This window comes from Macaca fascicularis, chromosome 10 (assembly GCF_037993035.2).
Source record: "Macaca fascicularis isolate 582-1 chromosome 10, T2T-MFA8v1.1".
In the NCBI taxonomy this organism is placed as follows: Eukaryota; Metazoa; Chordata; class Mammalia; order Primates; family Cercopithecidae; genus Macaca; species Macaca fascicularis.
In genome coordinates, this window is record NC_088384.1 from 94,016,760 (window position 1) to 94,038,507 (window position 21,748).

Below are 21,748 nucleotides of genomic sequence, written 5' to 3' on the forward strand. Positions count from 1 at the left end.
GATCCAGTTCTGTCATGAGTGGCTGTGTGACTCTGAGACAGTGAATTACTTTCTCTGGGTCTTAGTTTCTGAAGGTGCCAAGAGGGTAGGTTGGAATCAAACATATGAAATGTTTGATTGGCTCTGGAAACAAACACATCATGGCCTTGCTGTGTCACTTTGGGCAAAACACCTAACCTTTCTGAACCTATGTCTTCATCTGTAGATAACAAGAACACTAGTCAACATGCATCATGTATTCGGTATGTGCTTGGCATTGTTCTAAGTGCTTTCCATGTAGCAACTCATTTAATCCCCACCACCCTGTTGTGAAGGATGTATTATTACCCTTATTTTACAGATGAGAAAATTGAGGCACAGGGAGGCTAAGCAGCTTGTCTAAGGTTACATAGCTACCAAATGGCAGGATTCAAAACACAGAATATGGCTCTAAGAGCCCACACTTCTAACCATACCATCCTACCCTACACGGCCTGGTGGTTCTGAGGATTAAGTGGAATAATGAAAGTTCTTAGGGCCATGCTGGGCATACAGTGATGAGCCAACAGAGGTTTGGGGACTGGAAGAAGGCAGCAGGCATTCCTTCCCATGGGGACTCAGACTGGACCGTGCCCAACTGGGGACTCAGCTAGATAGAGGGGAAGGCATACAAGCACAGGGGAAGTACTGGGAAGGGTAAGGATGTAATGAGGCCAAGGCATGCCCAAGATAGCACAGGATATGTGCAGGAGGTGAGGCTGGGATCCTGAATGCAAACTAGAGAAGTCAGGATTTCTCACATAAACAGGCTGTCAGAGGGTTTTGAGCAGAACCATTACATCATGAGCATTTTCTTCTTCTTTTTTTTTTTTTTTTTTTGTTTTTCTTTTTTTTTTTTTAGACGAAGTCTCGCTCTGTCACCCAGGCTGGAGTGCAATGGTGTGATCCTGGTTCACTGAAACCTCTGCCTGCTGGGTTCAAGTGATTCTCCTGCCTCAGCCTCCTGAGTAAAGAGCTGGGATTACAGGTGCCCACCACCACGCCCGGTTAATTTTTGTATTTTTAGTAGAGATGGGGTTTCACCATGTTGGTCAGTCTGGTCTTGAACTCCTGACCTTATGATTTGCCCACCTCAGCCTCTCAAAGTGCTGAGATTACAGGCATGAGCCACCACACCCAGCCCATCATGAGCATTTTCAAAGGCGTACAATCCTTGGATGTCTGTCCTTGAAGGAACCTTGACCTTGCTCCAGGCTTCAAAGAGAAAAGATTTCTGAAGGTCAGCCAGTGGGCTAGGGGCACAGCAGCAGCAATGTGCTGCCATCCCGCCAGACCCCCTTCCTCTGCAGCCCTGAGCAAACTCTCGCTTACTCCTCTTTTAATCTCCTCTCCCTCCCTGTCCCCTTGCCTGTGACTGCTCCCTCCAATCTGTGGTTTAAGAGGAGAAAGCACGGGTTTGAGTCCCAGTTCTGTCACCACAGTCTCCTGGGAAGGCCTCAGGCTGGGGTCGAAGGAGTCCTGGGTTTTAGTCTGGCTAACATGGTGGCTGCTATGTGATCTGGAGGATTTTCAGTTTCCACATCTTTATGACGAAAGCAGTAGTCCGTTTCACTGGGAGCGAGATTCAAGGGAGTTAATGAATGAGAAAACACGTGCATAGAGTCCAAGACGCCTGGCCAGCCCAGGATAACCTAAACACCATCACTATGTGGGAAGAAAGTCAGAAGTGACAGAAACAGGCAAACACGGCCCCTTCCTCCAGGGCATGTGGTCCAGAAGGTGCGGGGGTCGACACCTGGGACCTGTACTCGGTGCTGAACGGAGTGCGGGGCTGTGGATGGGGCTGGAACACAGTGCTTGTAAGTGCGGGACATCGTGGAGGAGGTGTCCTTAGTTTGGAAGAAGCTGGACTGTTGCTGGCTACCACGGGCCCCTTCCGGTGTGCTACTCCCCATAATACCGGAAGGGGTGTGCTGAGACAGAGGGAAGACGGCGAGGGGCTATGTTCCTTGGGCTCTAACCTCATTCTCAAACTTGGGCGCTGTCCACAGGGCTGGACGCGGGGTTCACCTGTGTTCTGGAGTGGGTGGTGGGCTGTCGGAGGGGTTGACCCTGTTCGGCGGGAACGGGGGAGAAAGTCTGAGGGTCTGTTCACGGTGTGAACCCCAGCATCAAAAGGTCAGTTGAAACGCTGTCCACGGTGCCCAAAGGATGGGACCTGGGGACCGGCGCTGTCCTCCTCCATGGTGCTGAAACTGGGAGGACCAGGCTGTGTGAGCAGCGAGGCCTGGGGAAGGGCAAGGGATGAGAGCAGGAGGGACCCCGCTCGGGAGTCAGGGGCCCCGCCCGGCTCGCCGTGGGACCTCAGAGAAGCTAATTACCTGATTTCAGGTGCTTTCTTATCTTTTAAATGGGACCACAGGTCCGCCCTCCTGTCTGTACCGAGGGTCTGTCCCATCAGCCCCAGTAACACGGTTTGGGAAGGAATTGGAGGACCTTGTTGGATTCCTGCTCTTGGGAATGGTGCCCTACCCCCTCCCCTGCCACACTCACACACACATACACCCACGCACACGCGCGCGCACAAGCGCGCGCACACACGCACACACACACCATCGAGGCTCATTGGTCTAGGGAAGGAGCCTACAGTCCAGAAGGGGGCGATCCCATCCACCACATAAGGTCCAGTATCTTCAAGAGCCAGGAGCCGCAACAACTGGCCTGCCTCTCTCCCATTACAAAGACTGGAAAACTGAGTCCCAGAGAGGGGAACACCGACAGTAATAACCACTGAGCTCCTGCCACGTGAGCGGCATTATGCTAGGCGCTTTGCATGCACGATTTCGCAAATCCTCACCAGGACCCCCGCAGACAGCTATTACCCCCATTTCTCAGATGAAGACTTCGAGGTTCAGAGAGGGGTAGACACCTGGACGCGATCACACAGCGAGCCGAGGTCGGCGGCAGAGCTATCACCAGGTTCCCTGTGTCTCAGCCCAGGCTCCCACCCTACCTCGCCCTCACCCCCAGACCCAGGCCCCGCCCTGCCGGTAAAGTTAGGAGCCTCTGAGCGCGCTGGCCTGGCAGCGGGTGCCCTGGCTTTTCTCCCTCTCCCTGCTGGACGGTATTTCTGTGGCTGAAGCCCGTTGGGTCGTGCTTTGCTGGAACTGCGGGAACCCAGTCCCTGGGGTGGCTCTCTCCGCCCCATCCCGGCCCCGCCCCCGCACTCGGGCGGGGGAAAGTTGCCGGTACCGCTTTAAAAATCCCAGCCTGGGCAAAACTTTGATGATAAATCAAGCGGTAGATCCCTCCGCCGCCTGCTCCGGGCGGGAGGAGGGAGGGGAGGAGGGAGCGGAGGAGGGAGGCGGGAGGAGGGAGGAGGGTGCCGCGGCAGCGCGGCGTGGCCTTCCGCGGAAGGGAAGAGTCCCGCAGTCAGAGGCGGACGGCTGGGCGTGCGCTCGCTCCCCGCAGCCGGGGCTGGGCCGGAGCCAGGCGAGGGCTGGGAGCCCGGCCGGGCCGGGGACAGCGGGCGAGGGGCAGCTGCCGGAGCCGGGCAGCCAGGCCGCGCAGGTCAGGGGACGGCGGGTGCGGGGTCTGCGGTCTCCGGGGCCCCGATGTGAGGCGGCGGCGCCCCCGGCCCGAGCGCGCACCATGGGGGCCCCGCTCGCCGTAGCGCTGGGCGCCCTCCACTACCTGGCACTTTTCCTGCAACTCGGCGGCGCCACGCGGCCCGCCGGCCACGCGCCCTGGGACAACCACGTCTCCGGCCACGGTGAGTTCGGTCGCCGCCACCGCGGGCGTCCCTACCAAACCCCACCCCGGGCCGCGCCACTCCAACTTGGCCGCCCCGGGGCTCGAACTGGCGGCAGTCGTGGCGGGAATCCCGGGGCGCCCCCTGCCGGCGCAGTGGACCCGCCCTGGCACCCCGACCCTGTGGAGGAGGGGGCACCCGGGGCGCACCCCCGAACCTCCTCCCCCCACACTCGCGCGGATACGCACACCTCTATGGCCACACCGATATGCACAGCCGCGGACACACTCAGACCCACAGTCGCTGCTTTCTCACACTCACAACTCCTACCCTGCACATCTCCACACACCTCAGGTCCCCCTCCTCACTGCAAGCCCTTACACTTATGCCCACTACGCACGCACATCGGGCACTGCGCCGGTGGACTCACTCTGCCAGCTGGCGCACACGCTTCGCCACAACTCTTGCCTGCCCACCTGCAGACACACTGGTGCGCGCGCGCACCCACACAGACACACACATACACACATGAACACAATTTGCTCGCCCACTCCTCCCCGCTCATCTGCCTTTACTCTTCGTGGGTTTAACTGCACAGAGGCCCTTGTCCTCTCCCTCTCCGCACCCTCCCCTTATACCACTGGAAAGGTCCTTGGGAGCAGAAGACCCTGTTTCTTGAGAACTGTCACCTGAGGCCACAGCCTCCCTGTTGGGCGGGTGGCACCTGGTGGAAGCCCCTCAGAGCCACCGGAGTAGTTGAGGTTGCTGCTTGCAGCCAGAGGCATGGGAGTGGGAGTGGGAGTGGACGTGGAATGCCGGGTGCTTTTGTCTGCCTCTGGGGGTGGGCAGGAAGCCGCTGCCATCCTTCCATAGGGTCCCCCCATCCTCATCCTCGGCCCTAGAGGACTGAAATGTGGGAAGTCACAACTCCAGCCGCTGTGGGAGCCGTGGAGCAGACAAGCATTCCCTGCACTGGCTGGCTGACTGTCAGAAGCTCCTGCTAGCCCCAAAGGAGCCCAAGTTGGCAGCAGAGTTGGACTGTATGAGCCTGGCAGCTGTGGGGGCTCCCCCTGGCCCCTGTGAGCCTGGCTCTGGGATGGGAGCTTGAGCATATATGAAACCAAAGGAGACCTTTCTTCCATGCAGCCCTTCACTAGACAGACTCCCAGCCCTGTGGGGGAGGCTGCAGCCCCAGTGCTGGGCACTGTGGGCCCAGGGCTGCGGGGAGGTTTGCACAAAGGCCAGATAATTGGATGATTTATTCTGATGGGAGTGAGTGAGGGGTGTGGGGGGGTAGATAATCAGGGAAGGCTTTGCTGGGGTGTGACACATGAGTGGGATTTCTCCAGTGGAGAGGGGGGCTTCAAAGCCATCCTCAGGGTCTCTGCTTTTGGGGAACCATGACTCCCCACCCCCTTCTGCCTCACCATGTTTGGTAGTAACCGCTGTGTGCATCATTTATGTACCCTTCGTACCCCTCACCTGATTTCTACTGACCTGGCTAGAGCGGTGGTAAATAAGGAAAGGGTTCTTTTGATCCTCAACTTACAGATAGGGACACCAAGGCTCAGAGAGATGAAGGAAGTTGCCCAAGGTCACACAGTAAGAGAGTGACTGAGCCAGGACAGGCCCCAGGGTCTGTCGGGCCAAGACAGCGCTTTTTTTCCAGGACATTCATCTCCTTGTCAGATTCCCTCCCATTCTAGGGAAACGGAATTCCTCCCTCTCCACCCCTCCTCTCCTCGCTCTGTTCAGTTCCTTGGCACAGTTGGAACTTTCAGTAGGAGGGGTTTTCATGGAAGGGCTTCCCTGAGTTTGCAGTCCCAAGGGGTACAAGGAATGGGACTCTGAGGCTTATGGTCGTTCTGTCCCTAGAGCACCAGACCCCAGGGACTTGGGTGCCACTCTGTCATTCCTGAGGCCCCAAAGTGTCTCCCCCCATGGAGAAGCAGGGTCTGTCTGCCCTTTGTGTGACAGTCTTTACCTGCCCCCTGGTGCCAGGTAAGCTGAGGGGGCACAGCTCTGCCCAACCAGCTGTAATCTCCCCTCTGCACCCTGGAGGGTCAAGCTAAGGCCCAGGGCAGGGGCTAGATGAGAAGGAGGCACCCCTAGTTGCTGGGGAAACTGGCTTCTCTCCTGAACCCCTCGTGTGGCTCTGGGCAACTGAGCCACCCCTCTGGGTCTCCCTGTGTCCCTAAAGAAACAAGGAGGCCAGGCTGCTCTGCAGGGGCCAGGCTGCCTTCCCCCGACATTGCTAGGTTCAAAGTCACCAAGTAGTGACTGCCAAGGAGCCCCCACAGCTGCCCCTCTGCCGGGCCAAGCACCCGCCACCACAGGAAGGGTTTGGAACCACTCACTTAATCACAAAAAGAAACTGTTATTAATGATAGTGAGACGCGGCGAATAAGTGGGTCATGTCTAATAAGCCATTTGTGTTCAGGAGGAGAATACCAATTTGATAAAAGCTGTGTGTGCTGAAAAAGCTCAGAAATTGCTGTTTAGCAGATTGGAGCCTGATCGTTTCATTATTCCTGGGCTCCGTGTGTCCTCAGCTGATTCAGGAAATGTGGCCCAGTCGGGAAGGTGTCTCTATGTCTGGGGGTGGGGGGTGGGGGCTGGAAGCAGGGACTCCTGGGGAGGGGCACATTGACCCCAAGTGCTTGGTGGCTGCTCACCCCTCCAGCTCCATCTGAGCCCAACCTGGCCGCCGGGCTCCTGCTTTCCACCTGCCTGCCCTGGAGCTTGTCACAGGGAGAGCCTACGGTCAGATGGGTCAAAAGGGACATCTGTTTTGCTTCCCATCTCCCTCCCAACTCCACGCAATGCACTTGGAAGAGGGCTTTTTCGAGGTGTGAGGAACGAATGGGGAGCATGTATCTCAAGGGGGCATCAGGCACTGGCAGGTGGGGTGGTGATGGTCCGTGTCTGCACCTAGTAGGTGCTCAATAAACAGGAGCGATTTTGATTTTTTCTTATCAGAAAAATGTTAACTCATTCCCATGCGCACAGCAGGGATGGGAGGAAAAGGTGCAAACATTGACGAAATGCCTACTGTGTGCCCTGTGCTGCCAAGCCCTTGCCAGTGTTAACTCCCTCAGGCTGACCATTCATGCAAGGCTGGTGTTGGAGATAAGAGGAAACCGAGGCTTGGAGAGGGCCAATGATTTACCCAGAGGTGCTGAGTCTGTACAGAGAGCTGGAAAGCTGTGTTTAGGATGAAGGTACATTTGGTGGTTCTGGGACTGCCTCCTCCAGGACAGCCTTGAGGCAGGCTTGGCCATGGCATCTTCCTTCGTGTAGCCGTAACCCAAGCTTGCTCCCTTCTAGCTCCTCAGGGAACCAGTAAAGCAGTGGGTTCCACCAAGAGGAACCAGCCACTCAGAAAGGTGGCAGGTATCTGAGGATACCTGTAGGTTAGAAACAGGCAGCTGGACTGGACCCCAGGATCTTTCCAGATCTTGTCCAGGGGAGGGATCCGGAAGGCAGGGTCTTTGTGAAGATCTCTGTAGACCCCTACAGCTTGCAGAGGACCCAGCGAGCCTCACATGGCAGAGTCCCCCAGGGAATTTGTTACAATGCGGATCCCCCCAAACCCACTGCCAGAATGCTTATTTGATGGGACCTTGGAATGTGCATCTTATTATTATTTTTTAAATTTCTCTTGAGACAAGGTCTTGCTCTATTGACCAGGCTCAAGTACAGTGGCACAATCTCAGCTTACTGCAACCTCTGCCTCCTGGGTTCAAGCGATTCTTTCATCTCAGCCTCTGAGTAGCTGGCAGTACAGGCGTGCGCTACCACCCTCAGCTAATTTCTAAATTTTTTGTAGAGATGAGATCTCACTATATTGCCTAGGCTGGTCTTGAACTCCTGGGCTCAAGCCATCCTCCCTCCTCGGCCTTCCAAAGTGCTGGGATTACAGGCGTGAGCCACCGCATCAGGTGGAATCTGCATTGTAATAAGTTTCCCAGAGGATTCTCATGCAGCCTGGGGTTTGGAAGCCACTGCCTAAGTATTTACCCATACCTGATGGGAGATGTAGGGACAGGAAATGTCTGATGCTAGGGGCTGGCTTGGTTTGGTTTCACAGGGGAGGGAGAGGTCCAGACGGGGGCAGGTGGATGGTCCCTGAGAGGAGCCCCAAGAAGCCTCACACTGCAGCAGACAACACCCCTCCCGCCCCCACTCTGCCCCCCACACACACCCCTACACACACACGCCCCTACACACACCCCTACACACACACGCCCCTACACACACACCCCTACACACACACGCCCCTACACACACACCCCTACAAACACCCCTACACACCCACACACACACACACACGCACACACACACACACACGCGCACACACACACACACACACGCACACACACACAGCCCTAGGCAAGCACCTTCAATTATTCATATACCCCAGTGCAGACAAAGATCCTGGCTTGGCCGGGGGCTTTGTCCATTGAGTGATTCACTGTCCTGAGATTCTCTCTGTTGCCAGGAGGGACCAGCAGGGCGCTGGGGGAGGGAGGGGGCACGGGGCCATTTGGCAAGCAGCCTGTGCACTGAAAAATGACTCTGGTTTTCTTGCGTTCCTTACTGAACTGTTGGTATCTCACCATCAATAAGCTGGCTAGTTTGGTGGCTGGAAGATGAAGAAAATTGAGTCCTGTCTTCCGAAGGTTATGATGTTAAAAATGTGTTCGTCTTTGTCTCAGGCGTTGGTGATTATTCTATCAATTACGCCTGTAAACACTCTGCCTTGGGCTGAGGGTTTTCCGGCCTCCTGTGGGGAATTGGCCCTCACAAGCGCTTTTCCCCAAGTCCTTCATACCAATTGGTTTTGACACCTTGCCCATCAGCGGCTCCCGCAGCCTTTTCCCCAAACAAGAGGAGCCGCAGGCGGCCAGCAGGACGCAGGGAATTCGGGTCCTTGCCGTGGTGACAGCAAGGGTGGTGGGCAAAGTCTCCTGTGGCAAACAAGTGGGCAGGGTGAGGGGAGTCATGTAAGTGGTCCCTTCTGATCCACCAGCTGTGGGGGCAGGAGATGGAGCTTTTGGAATGAATCATCGAGGCCCTTTGGGATCATCGTCCCCAAGCCTCCCTCTTACAGATGAGAAGACGGAGACCCAGGGGCAAGGGGGAATTTGCCCAGAATTGCCCTGGAGGGTACCTCTTGGATTTTGGGATTACCTCATCCAACTCTGTACAAATGGAGAGATTGGCTGGGTGCGGCGGCTCATGTAATCCCAGCACTTTGGGAGGCCGAGGTGAGTGGATGACTTGAGCCTAGGAGTTTGAGACCAGCCTGGACAACATAGTGAGGCCTCGTCTCTACAAAAAAAAAATAGCCAGGCATGGGTACACACCTGTTGTCCTACCTTCTCAGTAGACTGAGGCGGGAGGATCATGTGAGCCCAGGAGACAGAGGTTGCAGTGAACTGAGATTGCGCCACTGCTCTCCAGCCTGGGTGACAAAGTGAGACCCTGTCTCAAAAATAAATCAATAAAAATAAAAACAGGAGAGATAAACATATGGAAGCAAATGTGTGTTGAGTGCCATGCCAGGGCCTTAAATGGTGTCATCTCATTCAATTCTAACAAAAACTCCAAAAGGAAGCACCGTCTCAGGCCCACTGTTTAGATGAAGAAAATGAGACTTGGGGAGGTTAAGTGGCTTACCCAAGGTCACACACCTACCAAATGTCGGAGGCTGGACTTGAACTGAAGAATCTGGCTCCAGGGCTGGGAGGCCAAGGAAAGAGGAGGAAGAGGCCCACTTCACACAGTGGGGAAGAGCAGGGCTGGGCCTTGAGGCTTGGCTCCGGGGTGGAAGGAGTGCAGTGGCCTCTGCATTCCACACCCAGGAGAGCGAGCAGCAGTGGGAACAGAATGCTGTCCCAGCGACCCTCCAACTTCTCTCGATTTTCGAAAGCGTGGGGAGAGTGCATGGTGTGAACAGCAGCACGGGTGCCCACGTGAGAGTGTTTGGCCATCACCTTGGACTTTGGGGACCAAACCAGCTGCTGATGGGGTTGTGGGAAGACCCTCTCAGTCCTGAAAGGAGTTTGGGGCCCGCTGGGCACACTGGGGTCAGATTTCCTTGTGTCCTGGGACCCAGGACAATGCCCGGCCCAGGAAGGTGGCAGGGAATGAATGAATGGATGACAAGGAGGACAAAGCAGGGGATGAGGTCTGAATTCTTAAAGCTTTGCTCATTCCAAGTCAGTATATTTTTAAACATTCAAATGATTTTAATTTCATAAGGAATCTATGTTTAAAGGGGGAAAAATCACAAAATTGGAGCCCCTTCCTCATCCCTGCTGAGCAGAGAGAGGACATCCTGGAGTGGGCAAGGCTGGTGGCACCTTGCAGTGGGTGGTCCCGGGCTCTGACCTTGGGGTGCATATGCGATGCTGCAGTCATGAGGATGGGGGAGTCCAAGGGTCGCGCCCTCCTCCCCTGACCTCGATGAGACACTTGCATCAGAAAAAGCGGCAGTGGTCCAGCTGGGGAAGAAATCTGCTCCTCTCCTTCCTGCTGGTCCCGGGGTCCAGAGCCTACCCAGCTGGCTCCGCCTGGTTCCCACTGCTCCGGAGAAGTGAGGTGGGGGTGGGGAGGCAGAGAGGGGCTGCTGCTCCTCCAGGTCCCCTTCTCACAGCCAGGCCTCCCTTCCCTTCCTTGAAGCCATCAGGGAGTCCCTGGGACTCAGCTCCACCCCCCACCCTCAGTTTCAACCCTCTTCAAAACCCCCCAGGGCCCGCAACAAGATTGGGTCCTACCTGAGAGATGATTTTAGGCAGAACCTAGAGAAACCTCTTACATTTTAATAGTTACGCATTTATTTTAATGTGTACTGAAAAAATATAACCAGCACATCAAAACTGTGATTTCACAGATATGATTGCTTAGGATGAGACTAACGGGGGTATTAAAAAATGGTGGGTTAGTTTATAGAAAAACATTAAGGACATAATAGAGCAGGCGGCGCATGGGCAAGTGCGTGGGGATCCACGGTGCGGACATGACTTGGGGACCTGGGGGCATCCGACGGGCTGCCCGGTCACACTGCATGCTCCATACTCTTCATACTGGGAGCTACTGGCCTAATGGGGCTGCTGCCATGTTTGGGAAGCTTGGTCATTCATTCATTCTTTTATTCATTCAACAAATATCAACTGGGCACCTGTCATGTTCCAGGCTGTTTTAGACACTGGGGACTTATCAGTGAAGAAGACAGCTAAGGTTCTTACTCTCTTACAGTTCTCAGTCTAGTGGGGGAGACAGAAAACTGAACCCATAAAGAATATATAAGTATAGAGCTGGGTGCAGTGGCTCACACCTGTAATCCCAGTGACTCAGGAGGCTGGGGCTGGAGGGTCACTGGAACCCAGGAGATTGAGACCAGCCTGGACAACATAGTGAGACCCTGTCTCTAAAACAAAAAAATACAAAATTAGCCAGGTGTAGTTTATGCCTGTAGTCCCAGCGACCTGGGAGGCTAGGGTGGGAAGATGACTTGAGCCCAACAGTTCAAGGCTGCAGTGAGCTGTGATTGCACCACTGCCCTCCGGCCTGGGTGACAGAGTGAGACCCTGTCTCCTAAAAAAAAAAAAAAAAAAGAAGAAGAAGAAGAAGAATATATATGTATTGTGATAACATTTAAGAAGTTGGGGCCAGGCGTGGTGGCTCACACCTGTAATCCCAGCACTTTGGGAGGCTGAGGTGGGTGGATCACAAGGTCAGGAGTTCAAGACCAGCCTGGCCAAGATGGTGAAACCCCTTCTCTACTAAAAATACAAAAATTAGCTGGGCGTAGTGGCAGGCACCTGTAATCCCAGCTACTTGGGAGGCTGAGGCAGAGAATTGCTTGAATCTGGGAAGCGGAGATTGCAGTGAGCCAAGCGAGACTCCGTCTCAAAAAAGAAAAAGAAAAAAAAAAGCTGGGATAATATTAAACACAGAAACACAGAGAAGGACACCCACCTGTGGGGCAGTGAGGGTACCCAGTAGTGAGCTCCCTGTCACAGGAGGTGTGCAAGCTGAGCCCTACCCGTTACTAGCTGGGGATATTAGTGAGGAGATTTCTGCCTTATTTCCCAAAGGAGCAAAGACTGTTGAAGTAGGCAGAGCAGCCAGAACACAATGGGCGGCTAATAAAGATCTGTCACACAGCAACTTAGTGATGGTGCTGGCACAAGGGCCCAGGTGGGTGGAGCTCCCAATGCCGAGGATGCCCTGGCCCCACCCAGGGATCATGGCAGGGATGGGGCCTTCTCTGTCCCCTGTGTTGTGACGTGGGGACAGTGGCTCCTCGGTGACTTCACTTTAGCTCTTAAAGTGCCAGGATGGGGAGAGGGGCTGGGGGATGCTGTTTTTTGTCTACCATGCTCCCCTCTCCCACACCCTGTGTTTGCCTTGCTGTGTGACTTGCCATGTCCCTGCCCCTCTCTGGGCCTCAGTTTCCCCACTGAACAATGGTGAGTTTACCTGAGCTCCAAGCCTGTAGAATTCTTCCATCTGTATACTTCGAAACCCATCTTTTGTCCTGCAGCCAGCATGTATGTGCGTATGTGTATGTGTGTGTGTGTGTGTGCGCATATGTGTATGTGTGTATGTGTGTGTGTGTGCATGTGTGTATGTGTGTGTGTGTGTGTGCATGTGTGTATCTGTGCAGGCGAGATGGAGCTGGTGGGAGTGGTAGGATTCCATCAGCACCTTAACTCTCAGTGGCCTGCAGGCATCTGTGGACCAAACAGCAACCAGCATTCATCAAGCACTCTGTGTTTCCATCGCTTCCCCTGCCTCCTCTCATCTACTCGTCACCACGCTAGGAGGCTGGCACTCCCATTTTACAGAGGAGGACACTGAGGGGCGTGGTGCGACTTGCCTGAGGACACACAGATGCTGAACAGCAAAGCCGGGCTTGAGCCCAGCTTATGGGACGACAGAGCCAGAGTTCATAGCCTGCGCATCTGTCCTGCTCCGGGCTGCCAAGCTGCGTGTGTGGGCAGGTGCTTTGTTCCGGAGCAGCGCTCCTGGCTTGCTCGGATTCTCACAGGGGTCAGTGCTGCCAAAATGCTGAGAATGCCCTGTTCTGGCTACAAGCACATGGCTCCAAAAGTCTAGGCGCCTGCATCTGAGTCCAGCACTGTTAGTGGGAATGGTGGGGCCCTGGGGGCATGTGTGGGACCCTGTGTGTTCCTGCCTGGAGTTTCTAGTGGAGGGAGTGGTGTTTCTCTCTGACTGTGTAGGTGGGGGCTGTGTCTGGGGGGTGACTGTGTGGTTGGAGGGACAGTGCAGGCTGAGAGGGAGGCTGGGGGTAGCTCAGGTGTGGGCTGGTGCCCTCTGCCCTGTGCCCGTTTGCCTCAGTACCAGCCTTCCCTGCCACCTGCACACTGGTGCCCTTGAAGGTGAGACGCAGAGGCTATGGGAGCGTCTGGAAGGTTAGAGCAGGAGTCAGAGCCGGGGGAGGGGGCCTTGCTCCAGCCAGCTACCAGCGAGCGCGGGCAGCAGTGTCCACCTGTGCCTGGGAAGTGCTCTGCAGCGGCCCCTCACCCTCTGGCTCTCTCTCTCTCCCTGCCCTACTGCTCTCTGGGTCTTTCTTTCTCTCTCCCTCTGTCTGGGTCTCTCTGATCTTTCTCTGTCTCTTTTCCTCTCTATCTCTGTCTTTCGATCTCTTTCCTCTCTCTTTGTTCCTTTGTGTCTGTTGGATCCATCATCCCCTCTCTTCTCACCACCCCTACCCGTTCCTTCCTTTCTCTCCGGTACGCACACCGCTGTCTTCGATGACATCTCAGGATTACACATACATATATTCCGTATATCATGGTGACACCCACACAGAGCAGGCACTCAGTAAATGTCAGCTGAATGAATGAATGAGTGACCAAATGACGAAGCTGGAGGGGACACCGACGCTTGTCTACACTGGTGTTTCCTAATTTTTTTGGAAGTCACACTCCTCTTGAGAGGCTCATGGAAACTGTGGATCGTTTCCTCAAAAAATGCCACGGAGTTTTATCCACAAGCTTCAAAGGGTTTTTTGAGGCCCCCAAAGCTTGTCTATGGCCCCAAGCAGAAGCAGCCTTCATTTCACGGGAGAGGCCCAGACGGCAGTCAGGGCTGGCTTTGGGACATGGGACAAGTCTGTGGCAGGGCTGGGCTTGGATCCTGGAGTCCTTTCTCTCTCCCTGCAGCCCTCTCATGCGAGCTGGGTGGGAACAAACTTCATTCACTTTTCCTAAGTCCTTGGTGAGCATACTCGGAGAGTTGGGGTCGGGAAGAAATAATGGGGGACTGTAAAACAGACAGGAGCCCAGGGAACAGTGCATAAGCAGGTGGGCCAAGTGAGGGAGGTCTCTAGAGGGAGGTCACTGTGTCCTAGTGCAGTCAGAGAAGACTTCCTGGGGGAGGCAGGCTCCTTCTGGGTCTGTATCCAGGGACCGATGGGGCTGAGAGGGGACTCCAGAGGCCAGCCTGGAGCTGCGCCTGGCTGCCTGGGTCTGGTAGAAGCTTCATGTGGAGAACCATGTGCATGTATTTAGAAAAGCAGGCTGCAGCTGGAACCTCCAAGAATCGGCTCTGGAGTTTGGTCCTACCCCTGGAGAAGGGGGTAGCCCCGGGAGCCTTCTGAGTGGGGAGAGCGCACAGCCAGGTTGGCATTGGGGTGGGTTGGCTGTGGTGAGTGGAGATGGGGAGCCGAAGCAGGACTTGAGGCTGGAGAGGGTGTGCACGGACAGGAGAGGCTGCTCCCGGGAAGGTGCTGAGTTTGGTGTGAGCCTTGCTGAGTTTGTGGTTCATGGGATGCTAGGGCTGGCCAGGTATCCAGGGAGGGTGGGAACGTGGGCTCAGAAAAAGAGGGAATTGTTGGGGGGTGTGTGCACATGTGTGTGTGCATGTCTGTGTGTATGTGTATGGTGTGTGTGCATGTATGTGTATGTATATGTGTGTATTGTGTGGTGTGCATGTATATGTCTATGTGTGTGTATATCTGTGTATGTGTGGTGTCTGTGTGTGATGTGTGGGTGTGTGCATCTGTGTGTATATGTGTGTGGGGTGTGGGTGTATGTGTATGTGTGCATGTGCGTGTGGGATGTTTGGGTGTTTGTGTGGGTGTATATGTGGGTGTGTGTATGTGTGTGTGGGGAGTGTGTGTATATATGTACGTGTGTGTATGTATGTATATGTGTGTATATGTGTGTGTGCATGTGTACGTGGGTGTATCTGTGTATGTGTGTGTATATGTGTGTGGGGGTGTGGGTGTGTGTACGTGTGTGGGGGGAGTATTTGGGTGTGTATGTGTATGTGGGTTTGTATATGTGGGGAAGTGGGTGTGTGCATATGTGTATGTGTATGTGTGCGTGTGTGTGTGCATGTGTGTGGGTGTGTATATGTGTATGTGTGTGTATATGTGTATGTGTGTGTGTATTGTGTGTGTGTTGTGTGTAATGCGTGTGTAGTGTGTGTGTATTTTGTGTGTGTGTAATGCGTGTGTGTGTGAGATGCGTGTGTTGTGTGTGTGTGTGTACACTGGCCTCCTTTCTAGTCCTTGCACACACCAAGTTCCTTCCCTCCTCCAGACCTTTTCTCTCCCTGGCTGTTCCCTCTGCTCCTCATGCTGTGTTCCCGCCTCCCTGGCTCCTGGCTCCCCCGGCGCTCCACGGACCCCTTAGAGAAGCCAGAAGCCCATAATCTGTCAGAGCCGCATCGCACGGCCCGCAGCAGACATGGGGCTCCCATTCAACACGCCCACCTTGCAGAGGGGAAAACTGAGGCTTAGAGAGGCGTGGTGAGCTGGGGTGCCACACCTAGTTCAAAGCAAGGGTGCAGAGCCCAACCCTATTTTCCCCCAACCCGGCATTTTAAGGGTGTCTCTTGGGATGGGGGTGGGGTCTTGACTGACCCCTCCTTCCTCAGAGCCCCCAGGCTGGGGCCCGAGGTGGGGAAGGCGGAGAGCTGACGGCGGGCTGTCTGTTTCGCTTTGTGAGGTTTTAAAAAAATCATTTCCGGCGTTGAAGGCGGCGGCAATTAGGGCCTGCTCGCTGGGGAGCTGTTTGCCGCCTGTCATCGGTCCGGGAAAGGGTCCCTAATGGAGGCCCGGCGGCCAGAGCGCAGGGTAGTGGAAATAGTGCTCAAAACAAAGCTTCACTAATGGTCTCCCGGCAGGCAGTGGAGGAGAGGGAGGGGCGGCAGACAGCGGCTGACGGCCCCTGGGACAGGGCCCAGATCCACCAGCTCCTCTCTCCGCGGCCCTTAGACACCCTCCAGCTAGTGCGGGAAGCCCCGGGCCCCACCCGCGCTGCTGCTTTCTTGCTCTGTGCTCTTGGCCTGTGAAATTCCCTCCCAGGCCGTGGGAACAGTAAGTGCCAAGGTCCTGGGGTGGGGCCCAACCCCTTCAGCCAGAAATTCTCTGGTTCTAGAATAGCCCTAGGGTTTGATAAGTCCAAGGGGCCAGGATCCTTGAAGAAGGAGGAGCTAGAGCCAGACTACGTGGGGAGGGGACAGGAGAGCAGCCTGATCCTGACTGGGAGCCCACTGTGTGCCTGCGTGGTCTCACTGCAGCACTGCCCACAGTACCCATTTTACAGATGAGGAAACCGGGCTAGAAGCTCAGAGATTAGATTCACCTACCTTGAGAAGGTGCAGTTGGGTTGAAATCCAGGGCAGCCTGACTCCAGAGCCCACATATTTACTGCTGCATCCTTGCATTTCTCAGACACGATTGGGCAGGGGTGGCAGGGGCTGGGGCTGGGGCATCTACTACGTCCTGGGTCGGGGGTCAGGTTTGAGCCAGGCCAGGTTCTGGTCAGGGTGGGGCCACACCACCCTACCCACTGGGCACCCTCAGAACCTCTGTTCTGGAACGTCCCGAGTGTCTGCCTCCATCTGTACCCGTCCGTTGGTCTCTGCCTCCCCTTTTGCCCCGTTCTTCATGTCCCTGGCCCTCCTGCCTCCACCCTCAGCGCCACCCACCGTCCTCACTCTTCTTTCTCCTCAGGGGCTCTGAGGCTGCTCCTTTCTGGGGTTCCGGAGCAACCCCATCCCTGTGGTTGATGCAGCCTCCTTTGTTGCCCCCACTTCCTCCCTTTCAGCCCCTCCTGGCAGCAGGGGACGGCTATGCGCCTCCGCTTTGGAATCTGACACTGAGGCTGAAATCCTGCCCCACTCCAGGCTCTCTGAGCCTCGTTATGCATCAGTGCAATGGGCTCACCCCACTAGCTTTGCAGGATGTACTGGGGAGGATGAAAATAAACGGTATCGGTAGAGACGTCGGGAGGCCTCTGTGTCTGCTCCTGGCTCTTGGCTCCCTGCCCCTGCCCCTGCCCTATCTCTGGCTCCCTGAGGACTCCCACGCTTGCCTCTCTCCCTCCCACCCACTCTCACTCCTTGTGGCCCAGACATGGGAAGAGGAGGCGGGAATTCCACTGGGGAAACCTGCTCAACTCTCACAATCCTGCAAGTGCCAGAATATTTTAGTTCTCCTTAAATCTCCCTAGATGTGTAATTCCACTGCTGTCTCCCTCAATATGTGCTGGTGGCCTTGGGAGGCGCCCTGCTTCTAGCTTGCCGGCTCCAGCACTTCCTGCCCGGCTATGTTGGGGGGCCTGGCAGGGAACTTAGGCAAGTCCCCACCTTCTCTGTGCCTCAGTTTCCCCATCTGTAAGAAGACAACGATAGTGGCCACTTCCCAGGTTATTTTGGGGATTAGGTAAGATATTTTATTGTATTAAAGAAACACCTCTATAAAAAGTAATGAATTACTGATATGTGCGACAATGGTAGATGAACCTCAAAAACCCTATGCTAAATGAAGGAAGTCAGTCACAAAAGACCACATATTATATGATGCAGTTTATATGAAATATCCAGAATAGGCAAATGTGAGAATGCAGATTTGAGGTTGCCAGGGGTTAGGGGCGAGTGGGGAGTGAGGAGTTTCCTTCTGGGGGGAAGAGAGCATTTTGGGACTAGTTGCACCGCATTGTGAATGCACTAAATGCTACTCAATTGTCCACTTTAAAGTGGTTAATTTTGGCCGGGCGCGGTGGCTCACACCTGTAATCCCAACACTTCGGGAGGCCGAGACGGGCGGATCACGAGGTCAGGAGTTCGAGACCAGCCTGGCTAACATAGTTAAACCTTGTCTCTACTAAAAAAAATACAAAAAAATTAGCCGGGCGTGGTGGTGGCCACCTGTAATCCCAGCTTCTTAGGAGGCTGAGGCAAGGGGAATTGCTTGAACCTGGGAGGCAGAGGTTGCAGTGAGCCAAGATAACACCACTGCACTCCAACCCGGGTGACGGTGTGAGACTCTGTCTCACAAAAAAAGAAAAGAAAAGGAAAAAAAATGTTAGCTATTTAAATTTTTACTAGGCAGAGTGCCCCCTCCTCCAGCAGCCAGAGACAGGCAAGGACCCACCTGGGTGAATGTGCTTATGTGTGTCTAAGACTCAGCAAGGAGTGGGTCTACCAGGGAACAGCGGTTATTGTGGACCTTGTGGGTGCTACACACTGAAACAGGCTCTTCACTTGCATTTGTGCATTTAATCCTCAAAATAAGCCTGTGATCAATGACAGTGGGAAACCAGATCTGAAAATAGTGAAGCAGCTTGCACAATGCCACCCAGCACGTCAGGGAGAACCATGGCTCGCATCCTCACCGTAAATCCTGGGCTCCCCCTCGCCCTAGTGCCCGACCGCCCCCTGGCCCCTTCCCCTGTTAGCCACCACACCAGCCCTTCCTGTGGGCAGAGCACAGTCTGAGCTCTGCGGAGCCTGGGGTTGCAGAGAAGAAGGAGGCTGTGGACTGGATGGGACACGAGGCCCGTGACGGTGTGTGGCCCACGCAGGAGAGTAAACAGCTCCCACCAGGGGCAACATTTCTTTGATGTCTCCTATTTCATTCAAAATTTATGACTTCTATATTCTATCCCATAATATATTCATGTTTGTTTTAATACAAAAATAACGTTCTTGTCCCATGTTTCTGGAGTGAAGTCAATGCCTCAGGAAGTTGCTTTCCTGGTTTGAGCGGCGCAGACCATAAAGGAATCATCCATTTATTTCTTTGTTCATTCATTCTCCAAGTATGCATTCAGGTCTCTTCATTCCTTAAGTGGGTGTTAATTCTCACTGCCGGCAATATGCTGTCCCGAGAGCCATACTGGAAGAATCAGCAGGACTGGGATAGGGAAGTGGAAGGGAAGCTCTCCAGGTATGTGGCCCAGCAGGAGCAAGGCTTGGAGGTGGGAAGTAGTGATGGGTTGTGAGATTGGGCCATGGGCATCGGAAGCCAGGGCTGGTGACGGTGCTGGGTGCCCGCTGGTGTCCACGCTTGAGCAGGACCTGCGTCCCAAGCCCCTTGTGATGAAAAAGAAAGTCTCTGCTTGGTGCTGCTGCGACTTTAACACCTAACCCTCGCCAGTCTCCCTTGTTAAGGAGAAAAAAACGGAGATTGAGGCTCATAGCCTTCAGCAGGCAAGCTTCTTTGGCTAGAATTTACGAATGCTGTTTGGTTTTCATAGCGTTTATTTTTACAGTTACCCTCTATTTATGGCAAGTGATGCTGATTTTTCATTTATGGCGGTAATAAAAGTCTTCTTTTAACCTGAATTTATTTAAGTAAAAAGGGAAAGATGCTTTGAAAATAGATGTTAAGTAAATAATGGTGCATGTGGTACAGGGACCCTGTAAAAATGGTGATGGCGGCTAAAAGGCTGGGCTTGGGAGACCCCTCTCAGGTATGCCCTTTCCTGTTCTGAGTCCCCCCTGACTGTGCAGACTTCAGTCAGCCTTCAGGTTCAAGCATGTCCCCTCCTACTGGTAACCTTCCCTGACTCTCCAGGCAGACATGAGCTTATCTTTCCCCCAGGATCTTCTAGAACCTGCACCTCCTTCCATAGCTCCAACATGTAGTTTGCCCTGCATAACCCTGGGCAGCACTGTGATTCATGGCCATATGAACAGTGCACATTCTGAACAACTGTACATGGCGGTCCAGGTTCAATCCCAGCCATTGTTCCTATAGCAGTCTCTGGCATGTGTGTCTCTCCTGGGGACTGCAGGCTCCCTGTGGTCAGGTGCCTGATTTGTGGCATCCTGGGAAGCCTGGCACAGGGCCTGGCTTAGGGCAGGGGGTCCATCAGAGTTGATCTCTTCCATTCCTTTTGAGGGAGGACTTAAGCTCCTACTGCATGCCGAGGCAGACACCTCCCACCGAGGCATGCTGCAGCTCCCTAAACTTTCTTACAAAATGCCTTCTTCTTGGCTTCTTAGGAAGAAAGCCCGTCTGCGTTTGCTTGCCTGTTCCAAGGTGAAACAACCTTCATCAACTCACACCTCCATTCCTCCTGCCGCAGGCACCTGTCAGGGGCCAAGGGCTGCCCAGAAAGAAACAAAGAGAACGCTCGGGTGCCTCCCTGGGGAGGAGAGGGCCCTGGATGGGGCCCTGGACACAGCCAGGCTTCTCTGTTTCTGGAGGGCTTTTCCATCCTGTTTATCTGGGTTTTCCTCTTATGGGGGTTTTATGTCTCCTGATTTTAGAAGCCAGCTGAGATTTACAGGCGGTCGGGCTGGGACCTCATTAAATCCTCCCTCTCCAGCCCGGGAGAGCTCTTACTCTGCTTCCCAGCGGGGAGGCAAGGTGGCCACAGGCCTTCCTGAACCTGGAGCACACACACCCTTGTGGCCCGGCCACCCAGCTGAGCTGGGCATAGAGCAGGCTTCCTGGAAATGGTCCCAGAGAATCACACTTTTTCTAGCTGAAAAGGTTGGGGCTTACATAAGATTTAGGCTTCAGTGGGGGAAATTTTGCAGCCAGCTTGAAGTCAGGCTGAAATCTAACTTGTCCCTTGATGCTGTGTGATCTCAGGCACCGACTCTCCCTCTCTGAGCCTTGGCACTCCCTCTGCGAAATGGTACTGATAATAGTACCATCTCATCAAGTGTGAAAGGATGAAAGGGGTCCTGTATACAGTGTCTGGCATAGAGGAAGGACTTCCTTCCTTCAACCCCGGGGCAGGGGACTGGCTCCAGTGGCCCCCAGGTTCTCTGAGCTTTGGTTTTCTCACGCTGCTGGAAAAGGGCCTGGTATGGAAGTGGGCAGTGGCTGCAGAGGCTGTGGATGTCCCTTACTCTGTCGTCATCACTGCAACAATGGGGCCAGCAGAAACAGGCAAGTGTTTGAATTCTAGAGTCCCAAGATCTGAGTTCCAATCCCAGCTCCTGCTCCTGACTTGCAGTGTTACACAGTCTCTGAGCCTCAGCGTCCCTGCCTGTAATAAAGGGACAATGATCCCTGCCCAGCAGGATCACTGCGAGCATCATATGGGATCAGGCACATCACCTTCCTGTTGCGTTGTGGGCTCCAATCAGAAAGGTGGTGCCATGGGGTTGCTAGGCTGGCCCGTAGCCAGCAAGGGTTGGGGAGCCACTGGCAAAGCAGCACTCCCCTCCTGGCACTGTCAGCCTTTATTTATTGCCCTGTTTCTTTCTTGGTTGAGTTTCACAAGATGACTTTATGGGCCATCTCAGGGGAGCCTCCAGCCTGCCTGTCAGTCTGGCTAGGTGGCCCCTCAGCTGGGCCAGGTGGGCCAGGCTGGCCTTGGGCAGCCAGTGGCCACAAGGGCCAGGAGGAGGGGTAGTGGGGAGGGGGCCGGCCTGCTGAGCCCCACTTAGGACCTCCCTGGTTGTGCATGTCCATAGTGTCCACATGTCTGTCCCTATCCCTGCTCCTGTGGGCACAGTCCCCCCAGAAATTCCAATCTGGCACATAGCAGGTACCCAATAAATGTTGAGTGAATGAATGAACAGGATGAATGAATGAATGATCTCTATGCTTCTTGGTTTATTTCCTTAGAACTTCAGTCCTCTGGGCTTTTGTCCGACCTTCGTTTCTCACTTGATTGATTGATTGATTGATTCATTCATTCATTCACTCATGGGTTTAGCACACGCCTAACCACCTTCTGTGTGCCTGATCTGGGCTGGGCAGTGCAGGGTGCCTGACCTGGGAAA

General features: G+C 54.5%; 1 protein-coding gene across 2 annotated transcripts in view; it reads left to right on the top strand.

The window, feature by feature from the left end:
- Positions 1 to 3,407: 3,407 nt before the first annotated feature.
- VSTM2L (V-set and transmembrane domain containing 2 like) overlaps positions 3,408 to 21,748 on the top strand; it is a 41,929-nt gene continuing 23,588 nt past the window's right edge. For both annotated transcript variants that reach the window (XM_005568972.3, XM_074005299.1), the window contains exon 1: positions 3,408 to 3,751. In XM_005568972.3, the coding sequence (XP_005569029.1) occupies positions 3,631 to 3,751 (121 nt within the window). In that variant the 5' untranslated portion in view covers positions 3,408 to 3,630. The remainder of the gene's footprint in view (positions 3,752 to 21,748) is intronic.